Source organism: Colletotrichum truncatum (assembly GCF_014235925.2).
Source record: "Colletotrichum truncatum strain CMES1059 chromosome Unknown Contig_0010, whole genome shotgun sequence".
NCBI lineage: Eukaryota > Fungi > Ascomycota > Sordariomycetes > Glomerellales > Glomerellaceae > Colletotrichum > Colletotrichum truncatum.
In genome coordinates, this window is record NW_027222407.1 from 456,328 (window position 1) to 467,778 (window position 11,451).

An 11,451-nucleotide genomic window follows, 5' to 3' on the forward strand; every position below is an offset into this window, starting at 1 on the left:
AGACTCAGGGCAACACAATGATTGGAGCGGCCCAAGAGCCCGTCAAGAGAACCGCCAGAGGGACCAACACTAGGCTTTGTTTGTTGGAGCTCCGGTTGGAGATCCGTCAGTGACAGCAACATCAGACCAGATGGCGCGGCGTACTGTAGCAGCAGCATTGCCAATGTTCCTAGGAACCGGCGTGGGGAAAGTCTCTCAGAAGCGTGAACTCCTAGTCCTTCTTCTAAACCTCGCATGGACTTCGACCTAAAGGGGTTTGGCTTGTCAAAATGAAATGGGTAGCAAAAGAACTGTGGATAGAGAATGGTCGGTTAAACGTGAAGTTGTCGAACAACGACAGCCTGTAGATGGCTTGTGACAAGGTTGAGGCCCTTGCTAGCGGCGGAAGGTGAGCTGAGGTGTGTCTGCGAAAAAGCTGGCTTCTGAAACCTCATTGGCTATTGAGCTGATGGCCGAATTGAGACCATGTGGGTCCAGACGAAAAAAAAGGCCGAGTGCCTTATAATGATTGGCAATAATTGCTGAAATTCCTCAATTGATATATAGCCAATCATATGCCAGAAAGCTTCGAAACCCACGATGAGCAGAGACGCGAACTGTCGAAAGGTCTCAAGGGATACCCTTTGAGCCATGGCCGTCAAGTAATAGTATCCGCGTTAATGGCGCAAACAGAAGCAGCCTCCTGTCAGGTTAAGGGGCTAGAAACACAGCAAGGTCAAGGGCATCAAGAAAGGTTACATACTCATGTGGCCTGGGTAGGGGTCTATGTTGTCCGCTGATATCCAACTGCTCAAACAAGCGTTCTCGAACCTTTTCAGAAGCGGATTGGGATTTGTTGCTAATTGAAATGCGGCCCAATCAAACCATGTATTTTCTGTCCTTGTTCTCTAGGACTACTGAGCAAGGGTTCATTGCTCAGAGACGTGTCCAGAAAAAAAGTAAGGGCTTCATCATCACTATCCCGGCAATTACATCGCGGCATGTTAGTCCAGTGACAACCAAGGGCGTCTTACCTAAGTGGATTGAAGAAGTCTGCCCCTGGTACATTTAATGCATCGGTACCTGGCGTCTTTGCCCCAGTGTAGTACCGTTGTCGGCATTGCAGCAGAAGAGTGGGCGGAGGTGAATTCTTGCCTGAGCGGCGGTTGTTCGGTCGTAGACGCGGAAGGGGGCGACAAAAGAGGAAGGATAAAAAAAAAAAAAACCGGGTGCGTCGGTGAGTCGGGTGGAGTCTCACTTGCAATCACGGTTGGCAGGTGTCAGTCTTTGCGCCGTGGCGGCAAGTCTGCTGACTACCTATTTTTGGTCCCCCGTGGCCTTTGGCTGTCGCTACAGAATGTGGTCCACAATTCAATACTGGTGACTGACAGCAGCCAGTGTCCTCACTACTACAGATACTCGTGACCTCTTGCATCGTCACTTGACTCTACCCCCAGCCAGACTCAATGGTGAACATCCGCCATCCCGTGTTTGTTTGCCATCAACCGCAGTGTCCAGCCCCAGCAAGTTCACTCTGAATTACACCTCGCCAAGCCTCCCAGGCCGTGTCGTTTCCGGTGTAGCCGTATTTCAAGGCAGATCCATGCCATGATGGCTGGACCCGCGACCCGCAAACCTTGACTTGATGCACGGTTGTCCGAATGGCGATCCCTCGGTGATTGTTGGCATCAGCAGTCGATTGGTAGACAACGGAAAGACGCTTTTCTTCGAACCCAGAAATTATTGTTCTGCGGAACGGTATCCTCCTCGCTTCATTCGTCTTCAGTTAGTGATGGAGACTCTTCAAGGTTTGTTGCCATGCATTAAATGCAGCTCAAGGTGCTCCGTGTAACCATACTCGACTGGCGACGTAGTTATGGCACACGGGCATATGCTAAGCCAAATTTGCTTGAATCCAAAATAGCATGGAAAACCTGGCCCAAGTATACAGACAGAATGTTTCGTTTCGGGCGGGTACTGGAAAGAAAGGTATTCCTGGTATCAATACTCGCCACTTAACACACTTCGTATGGTGTCAGAGCCGGAACACTGTCCATTGATGCCTTGGGCCGACTGGATGTGGGTGTCGATACGTACTGAGTTGTGGATGAAATCAAGCAAAAAGACAAGCAGGGCCATCCTTTCCCGGATGCCAGGCGGTTACATGTCCGCTTCGTACATGGAAATGTTGACATCGTAAACCGAAAATCGTAGGGTTTCCCCAGATCTTGCAGCTCTGGAAGTGTATCCAAAAAAAGAACAGGGACTGCCGGTGTGGGGAGAAGCGATCCGGCAACAACCTTACCGGTGAAGATCCGCGTGTGGCGCAGAGGAGCCGGGAGGCTGGTGAGGGAGGGGCAACGTGGTTGCGTACATAGTAGTTGATGAATGTCCCAGAAAAAAATGTCTTCTGGAAAAATGCACACCTCAGGGGATATGGGCCGAATACGGGGCCTCCGTGGTTGGGTGGTTCGCTATCCTAGAGCAGCTGAAAATGCGCTGCAACCAGCGCATAGGGCCCGCTGATCTCTTTGGCTTGAGGCTTGCTAGTGGTCGCCGGGTCTCGACTTTGCATAATAGAGACCACACAGGAGGGGCTAAGGGGCTGTGCTGCCCGCTTGGGAATGGGGGGGAAAAAAAAGGTACGACGTTGACTCGTTGGTGGCGGGCACTTTGGCATTGACTTGGCCCTCACTGTTCAGCAGAGGACACCACCACAGGGGCCGTTAGCGACAGACACGCGACTTTGAAGAGGGCCCAGAAGCGGCTCTGGGGCATTCACACAAGTTGTAGCCAGCATGATGCCAACTTCATGGGAGTTTTCCCCAACATTGATGATGGGATTTGTTTCACCAGAGGCACCCCAAGCCCGCTACAGAAACGGGCCCAGTGTTTGGGGTTGGGTTGTCGGTTGTAGTTGTGTATTCGTATGTCGTAGAAACGACGTGGTAACCAGTCATGATAACCCCGTGTTTCGAACAGAAAAGCTCTAGTAAGTGTGGCGGGGCAGCTCTGGGTGTTGCTGAGCTTTAATATGCAACAGCAGCTTTTGACGTGCCGTGGAGCGACATCCATGACTCGGCGCAGCAGAGACTTGCGACACTCAATATGCCACAGGCTTGTCCTCGTCCTTAAACATTCTCTCATGAGGTATCACAATGATACAAGCATGATGGGACATGTAGGGTGGTAAAGCCGACTAGGAGAGACAAGCATGGACCTGTCAGACAAGAAATGCGATTCTGTTTGGTCTCGCAGGCAGCCATTGAACAAAGAAATTTTTCAAAGGTACATGTTAAACCGGCGTCTACTTTGTCTGTTTTCAGATCAACGTGTAATAGAAACACCACATCCTTCAACGTGTGGTGTGCCACGGCACTTAACGTCCCACACCCACTTCTGGGCACCCCCCACATTTGGGCACCCCATTTACACCAAAAACGCCGTTTTTCGAAATTCTATATTAAACTAACTACTATACTTACTAAGAAAAGAAAATATATATAAACTATGTTAAGTATAATTATAGCCATCTAATTTTTTATAAAGGTTTAAATATAATAATAGTTATAATATAGAAGTTTAAAACTAAAAGCTTTAAAATGTTAGTAGATACTTGTCACAGTTCTATTAGACACAACAGTAGGGATGCCACAGTTATGGGGCTGCCAGTGTGGCTGCCAGTGGGGCTGCCACACGTGGGGCGATACTGTCGCCCTAGACCGCCCTATAGGTATATTAGACCACCTGTTCGCTAGACCTAGGATAGACCTAACCTAATAGACAACAATGACTAGAACGACTTATTAACTGTGACAAGTGGTAGCACAACCTACTTTGCGATCCCTCGCGACCTCATAGTTAATTTTTCAGCATGGGCAAATAAGCTACTTTTTTCAATCCGTTGAGAAACACCAGACCGTGGCCAATCCGCCCGCACCAGGCTAATTCTGCTGCTAACGCTGCTGCTAACGCCGACGCCGCCAATATGCGCGCACCAGCTATACTATTCGCCTCCCCTCAAGACCCTACGCGAGACCATCACCCCTCGTACCGTCAACGCCGTTATCCCTCTACGCCTACGCCAGCGTGGGACCCAACGGTATGGCCGTCAATTGACGACCTCAAGGCTATCCAGACCCGCCAACAGCGCCCAGAGCCCTGCCGGAAGTGTAGCGCTAGATTCCCCAGCAAGAACGCTCTCTTCCGCCACGTCTATGCCAATAGCTGTGGAAGCCAGTTTCGCTGTCGCATCTGCTATAGCGATTTCACATCTCGCAACGCCCTATTCCGACACCTACAACAGGGCTGCCAGCCCTCAGCCTGTAGGGCTGGAATCCCACAGCAGGAGACTGCTAAGACTGCCGAGATTACTGAGACTGCCGAGACTGCCGAGACTGCCGAGACTACTGCCGAGACTACTGCCGAGACTGCCGAGACTACTGCCGAGACTACTGCCGAGACTGCCGAGACTGCCGAGACTACTGCCGAGACTACTGCCGAGACTGCCGAGACTACTACCGAGACTACTGCCGAGACTACTGCCGAGACTGCCGAGACTACTGCCGAGACTGCCGGCCAGACCATAGAAGTTATAGAACGGGCTTCTGCGCCGTTTCTACAGACCCTCTTCAACGCCGCTAAGCATGCCCATATCTATACCGAAATTAGCCTCTGTATGACTATGCTACAGTCCCAACGACAACAACAGCAACTGCTTTTCCTACCAGACCCAGGGAGAAGATTCGCAGCCATAACGAACATTCAGCAACGATACGGAGTATTCTGGCCCGACGCCGACAGCAAGTACGGCAGGGAGCCTATATTCTATGACCAACAGACACTATGCTACCGAGACGTAGATCTATGGCTCTTAGCAATTGGAAGGAAAATCGTTAATCCATACGCTCGAGACGAAGTCCTCCGAGAATGGCAGAGCCTACTCAGAGGTAAAGCACTCAGCTGGTGGGAATATCACCTTAGGCCCGTGGAAAGGAACCGGTATAGGGCCCTAGGATGGTACGGCCTACAGAAGGGACTAAGTGCCCGCTTTGGGCCAACCCAGCTAGTTAATTACAGCCAGCCAGCCAGCCAGCCAGACAGTTACGCCCAGCCAGTTAATTACAGCCAGCCAGCCAGCCAGCCAGACAGTTACGCCCAGCTAGTTAATTACAGCCAGCCAGCCAGCCAGCCAGACAGTTACGCCCAGCTAGTTAATTACAGCCAGCCAGCCAGCCAGCCAGACAGTTACGCCCAGCCAGACAGTTACGCCCAGCCAGTTAATTACAGCCAGCCTTAGGCATACCCCCCTATTACGCCTCGCACTAATAGAGGCCTAAGGAAGTCATGTTATTAAGCCGTTTAAAGTCATGTTTAGGCAGCCGAAACGATCGGGACGATCGTCTTTTTCGGGACGGGCACCTGTCACAGTTCTATTAGACACAACAGCAGGGATGCCACAGTTATGGGGCTGCCAGTGTGGCTGCCAGTGGGGCTGCCACACGTGGGGCGATACTGTCGCCCTAGACCGCCCTATAGGTATATTAGACCACCTGTTCGCTAGACCTAGGATAGACCTAACCTAATAGACAACAATGACTAGAACGACTTATTAACTGTGACAATACTAGTAACTTACTAGTATTCCTTAACATTAGAAAAATATATTTTCGCTCATATATATTTATTTAAAAAATCTAGGAAATTAATATTTATACTTATTAAAAGTATATAATTATATCTAAAAGAGATTTAAAAGTATTACTTTAGTAAATATAGTATAATTAAGGGTTAAAATTCTATAATAGAAACTTTTCTTAAGGGAAATTTTAAAATATTATTCTAAGCTTAAAGAATTTTTTACTAAGTATAAGAATATATAAATCTACTATATCTTACTTAAAAATTCTAATCATATTAGTTAAATATCTCTACCTATTTTATATATTAAGATATAGGCTAGGTAAATTAGTATTATAAATATTAAACCTTGAATTTATAATACTTATTATTAATAATACTAGTATATAGCTACTTAAGTATTATAATTAAGTCTTAATCTACTTAACATATATTTATTCTCTTTAATAAGTAAAGTATTTAGTTTAATATAGAATTTCGAAAAACGGCGTTTTTGGTGTAAATGGGGTGCCCAAATGTGGGGGGTGCCCAGAAGTGGGTGTGGGACGTTACTACGTGGAATAGTCCAGGTCAACAAAAGGTCAGGCTCATTTGAATTTGCCGAACTCCGTAAGGCTTTGGCCGATATGAGGAGCAGCGCATTGAGACTTTAAGAAGCTCAAAGCGTGTAAAAAGCTTGTTATTCAGGAAAGGAAAAATTGGGAGAATGGTACGGTGGGATAGATGGTGAGCGCAAGGTTATAATCTCATCCATAGGGCCGACGGGGATGAGGGGGTGAAGATGGAAAATCTGGAGGAAGAAACGTTGGAGAACTGTTGGCGCCCGCTGTCAAACGGCTAAGACAAAGATAACAGCACTAATGGGAAGCTTGGGCCACTGTTCCCCAGGCCGCCTAGAGCCTTGCTGCGGCCTATCGAATGATTTGTTGTCTGGGTTTACAGTGGACCGGCCGCTAAATCACAGCGCAAGGCTGGATCAACTAACTACCCAAGCCGTTATGCACATATTATACCTGAGGTTTCATTGGTTCGTCCCCAGCCTGTACCTCAGATGAGGCTTGACATTGACAGCACACCTCCTAAACTGCCTGTCCCTATACGGCTCTAGCCGACGTCATCACAACTACGAAAACACATTCCTCTATCATCACAATATACCGAGCATGCTTTTCCTACGCCATACAAGTCAATGATAATATTATAGACGACGGCTCCCAGTCGCCCCGACCACTTCGCAATGGCCGAACCCGCTGCTCCGGCCGCGCCGGTCGCCGCAGTGCAAAAGCAATCAAGTCCTGCGATCCCCGTTGGCTTGAACGAAGCCGCACTCGACTCGCCGACCTTCCGATCGACCGCCCAGCATTTCGGGGAGCATATTGACAATGTCGAAAAATGGCTTGATGACTACGTGAAGTCTACCTCTCGAGTCACGCGCGACATGTTGGCCCTTGAAGAGGGCGTCAACACCTACCTTTCCAAGATCTTCCCTCCTGCCGCGACCGCCGACGCCATTATCGATCACGATTACACTTTGCTCGCTTTGCGTAGGATAAGCGATGGTTCCAAGGAGTGGTGGTCGCAGATTATGTCGACCCTGAGAAAGATAGATACCATTTCGGTCGACCCTATCCGTTCATTTGTTGCCGCCGACCTACGGTCGTTCAAAGAGGTACGGAGAGTACTAGAACATACGCAAAGAAATTTCGACCAGGCCATGGCTCGGTATATGAGTCAGTCTAAGACGAAGGAGCCTTCAGCAATTCGGGAAGAAGCCTTTGCTGTATACGAGACTCGCAAAGCGTATTTGAAGGTGGCTATGGATTTCTGCCAGCTTGCGCCGCAAATACGCTTTAGCCTCGATAAGCTGCTGGTGCGGGTTAGCGCCGACTTCTGGAAGGAGATGAAGCGTTCGAGGGATGCCTCTACAGCTTCCACGAAATGGGGTTCCGAGATGGAGCGTATTCGCGGATGGTCTAGGGAGATGGAAACATCAGAGTTTGTATTCAAAAGGGAACTCCAGATTGCCAGGCGTGATATCGGGGAGAGCACTCTACAAGCATTTAAGCCGTCTCGCGAGTTGGAAGACTACAGCGCCTCTACTGTCCCATTCCTCGGATCTAGGGGTCCTGTTAATGTCCAGGCGCATGAGAATTCCGCCGTTATTTCGGAGAAGCAGGGCTGGCTTTTCCTCAAGACCCTCTATGGCAAGCCCGCTAGGTCGAACTGGGTCCGTCGCTGGTACTACTGCCGTGATGGTATCTTTGGCTGGTTGATCAATGGCCCCCAGGGTGTGTTGCAAGGCGACGAGATTGGCGTCCTTCTATGCAATGCCAAGCCTGCTGTGGCTGAAGACCGCAGGTTTTGCTTCGAAGTCAAAACCAAGAGCCAGACCTTGGTACTTCAAGCTGAGACTCAGAGTCAGCTCACTGAGTGGCTTGAAGTCTTTGAAGTAGCCAAAAAGCGAGCTTTTGAGGCTAGTATGGATAGAGACAGCAACTTTTCGCCTGCGGGAGCCGACCCAGCCTTCTCGATCACTCCTCCTCCGCTACCTGAGTTTTCTGCAAGGTCCTTGGATGCATTGGTAGCTGGTGAAGAGCCTGCAGCAACCTTTGATCGGGCTGGCACTCTTCCAGTTCCTGGATCTGACAACAACTTGGCTGGCCGTGCCAGTTTTGACGTAGGTGGCAATGCACCCCGCCGTTCCATAACAGCTCTCGGTCGGGATCTTGGGAGGGAAATGGTCAGAGAAGAAGGTGAAAGTAACCGTGAGCATGCTGCGAGGATCATACAGAAGTTGGATCTTCACCGCAAAGCGACTTTTGGGGCCGGCGCCGAAGCTGCTGTTGCCGCAGCTGCTACACCCAGCAGTGGCGGCATCGCAGGTATGATAGCGAGTCACGGTCACCTGCCTGGATACCCTTCTCCTCCTCAAAGCACACCAAGGAACATGTCCGCGGCAAGGTTTCCTACCCTTGATCCGGCTCAGGGAACTCTGGCTCCGTTGACGCTAGCGAGACCTCCCGCGGCAACCAACCTGAGCAGAACTGCAGTCATGTTTTCGGTTGACAGAAGCATAATGGGCGACAACACAAGCCATATGCCCACCGCTGTTCTTGCAAATTACTGGGGAAGCAGCCCATGGAGCACAGTCTATGGCTCAGGTCCGGGCCGTCCTAACACTCCTGGACAAGTCGAAGAGAATCCATTCGGAATAATCGTTCGAGAAGTAGGTAAAACTGGCGAAGAGAAGCCCACGACGCCTACAACTGGACATAGAAAGACGGTTAGTGTCGATGCCAAGTTCAACCAACCGCACGCTCCAATTAAACAACCTGTCGAAACATTTCCACCAGGGTATCCTCCGGAGCTGAGAATCCAGCACCATCAATTCAGAATTCTGTTTCCCACCGTCCCTCTTGATGAGAAGCTCGTCCTCGTTTTCCGTGCTGCCTGGTCAAGCTCATCGGGCAAAGATTCTCCATCGAATGGACAAGGTCTTGCCGGCAACGGCCGCATTTACATCACGCCTGACAACATGTACTTTTACGGACAGCAGATGGGCCTTGTCGTGGCTTATGCTATCAGTCTTGACATAATTGCCGAAGTCACAGCAGCACCCGGGAAGGAATGTGATTTCATCTTCCTTCATCTCGGCGAGGACGGTAACGAGACCGGATACACTAGAATCACGATCAAGATCTTCCTTGACAACCTCCATTTGCTACATGCAAGACTGAACCTGCTCATCGACGACCTCCAGTCGGAAGAGCCAATGGAGTTGCCGGAACTCATCACTGCATTAGTTAACCTGGAATACGAGGATAACAGCAAGCGGAGCCCGAGCGTTGAAAGCTGGGAAGAAATTTCATCGAATACGCCATTTGATGATGGGACCCATTCTGGCCGTCCTGCCAAACGCCCAAATCAGTTTGGCCCAAGGCTTCGCCTATCAGGTCCAAGTACCCGGCATACACCCAAGCTTCAGTTACCAGCGCATCCCGTTGTTTTTGAACCCGAAGACATGCAGAGGAAGGTGGCTGAGAGGCACTTCGAGATTAGCGCCAAGGCATGCTTCCACGTACTGTTTGGAGATAAGAGCTTTGTGTTCCCGAAGCTCTACTTTGAGCGTAGGGCACAGCAAATCGCTCAAGGTCCATGGGCTCTCGCAGACCACGGCCGAATGAGGCGAGAATTCCAATTCAAGTTCGATTACAAGGACATGCTAGGCCGGCCAAAGACTGTGGATGTCATTGACTACCAGACCATGGACGTGTTCCAAGACCACGTTACGTACGTCGTCACTCACGTCAAGACAGCATGGCATCTTCCACACTCCCAGTACTTCAAGCTTGTGACAAAGATTGTCATCACGCACGTGGCCAAGTCAAAGTGCAAGCTGGCCATCTACACAAAGGTGGACTGGTCTAAGATGCCAGCCTTCTCCAAGGGTCTTGTCGAACGACAAGCTCTTAATGATGCAGAAGGCGACGCAGAAGAATTAGCGGATGTGGCAACGGATCAGGTACGCAAGCTTGGCGCTCACAGCCGTACGAAAAGGGCAATCCAAGTCTATGGAAACATCGGACAGCAAACACAGGTTGTAGTCTTCTCACCAGCCGATGCTGCTGCGTCGAAGAAACAGCTGATCAAACCGCGCACGCTAACGGCTATGCTCTTGGAGACACTACGTTCCTTCGGTGAGAGTGCGGTGACATCGCTTATCATGTGGGCAATCGCCGCAGTGCGCAAGTTCTTCAGCGTATTGTCGACCCACCGGCTCATTCTTATCCTTCTGGCTGGAAGTACGTTCACGAATGTGTTCCTGACGTCGAAGGAGAGCTCTACTTGGTGGACCGAGAGACGAGCCGCTAAATTCATGAGCCGCGTTGGTGTCGGCCCGAACGTGATGATGAGCAAAGCAATCTACATGGCGGACTTGGGTGAGGCAACAGGAGCAGTGGGCCACAACAGTTCCTGGCCTGTTGATAGTGCCTGGTAAGTATCGTCGAACCGCTTATATGAACCAGGGGGTATCAGTCGCTAATAAAGTGCAGCTTCACAACCTTTCAGTTGGTTGCAAACGCCACCGATCTCGACGCGCCATTCGAGGACGCAGGGTCGACCCTGTCAACGGCGACAAGCCGAGCAACAGCTCGCCGACTTCGTCGGACGCGTCAGCGCCTGGGGTCATATCGGCATGATCTGTTGGTTGCGATGCGCATTGTCAACAGTATCGAGCGGGAGATGGTGCAATCTGAGTGGGAGAACTGGCTTTCCGACGAGAATGTCCGTTGCGATAAACTCAAGTCGGTGCTCGACGGAGACGGGCCAAGTGCCAAGTCCAAGCGGAACGGCGATCAAAAGGTCATGACGCCGAACATTGACGAGGGCAAAAGGGAGACGTTGAGAGAGTGGTACGATACATATTGCGGAAGTTGTAAGTTGGATCATGCGGCGTTGATGAGCGAGCGAAATTCTTTGGCGGGCCTTTGAATGGATTGCGTCCATATATGAATCGAACATAGACGCCCTAGGCGCCCACAGTCCCTTGTTTAAGTCTTGTTTCGAACAGTTATCCGTTGCTTTACTGCTTGCCTTTACAATACTACACGCAACAATTCCCCTACAAGCACGTACGAAGATTATAATTGCTATTGCTTAAAACCTTTTTTTTATTTGTACTTCACAGTATGTATGTGGCTGTAGGAAAGGCGGTTGAACTGCGTCAAGATGTAACAATAGGAGAGCAGCTATTAGAAAGAAGTCGGACAGACGCTAGAAGAAGCCTTGTCTCGGCTAACTCGGCCGATTTCTTGGAGTTGTCCGTCCGTT

At 50.1% G+C, this 11,451-nt stretch overlaps 2 protein-coding genes across 2 annotated transcripts; both read left to right on the forward strand.

Moving 5' to 3' along the window:
* Positions 1-3,967: 3,967 nt before the first annotated feature.
* On the forward strand, positions 3,968-5,278 carry CTRU02_213591 (uncharacterized protein; the record flags this gene model as incomplete). The annotated part of the gene is made up of 1 exon (XM_036733926.2): positions 3,968-5,278. One exon carries the CDS (start codon positions 3,968-3,970, stop codon positions 5,276-5,278), a length of 1,311 nt encoding a protein of 436 aa, XP_036574343.2.
* A 1,578-nt stretch (positions 5,279-6,856) lies between these two features.
* On the forward strand, positions 6,857-11,112 carry CTRU02_213592 (PH domain-containing protein; the record flags this gene model as incomplete). Its single annotated transcript, XM_036733925.1, has 2 exons — positions 6,857-10,614; positions 10,674-11,112. The coding sequence occupies 2 exons, from the start codon at positions 6,857-6,859 to the stop codon at positions 11,110-11,112; spliced, it is 4,197 nt and encodes a 1,398-aa protein (XP_036574342.1).
* Between the last annotated feature and the right edge of the window lie 339 nt (positions 11,113-11,451).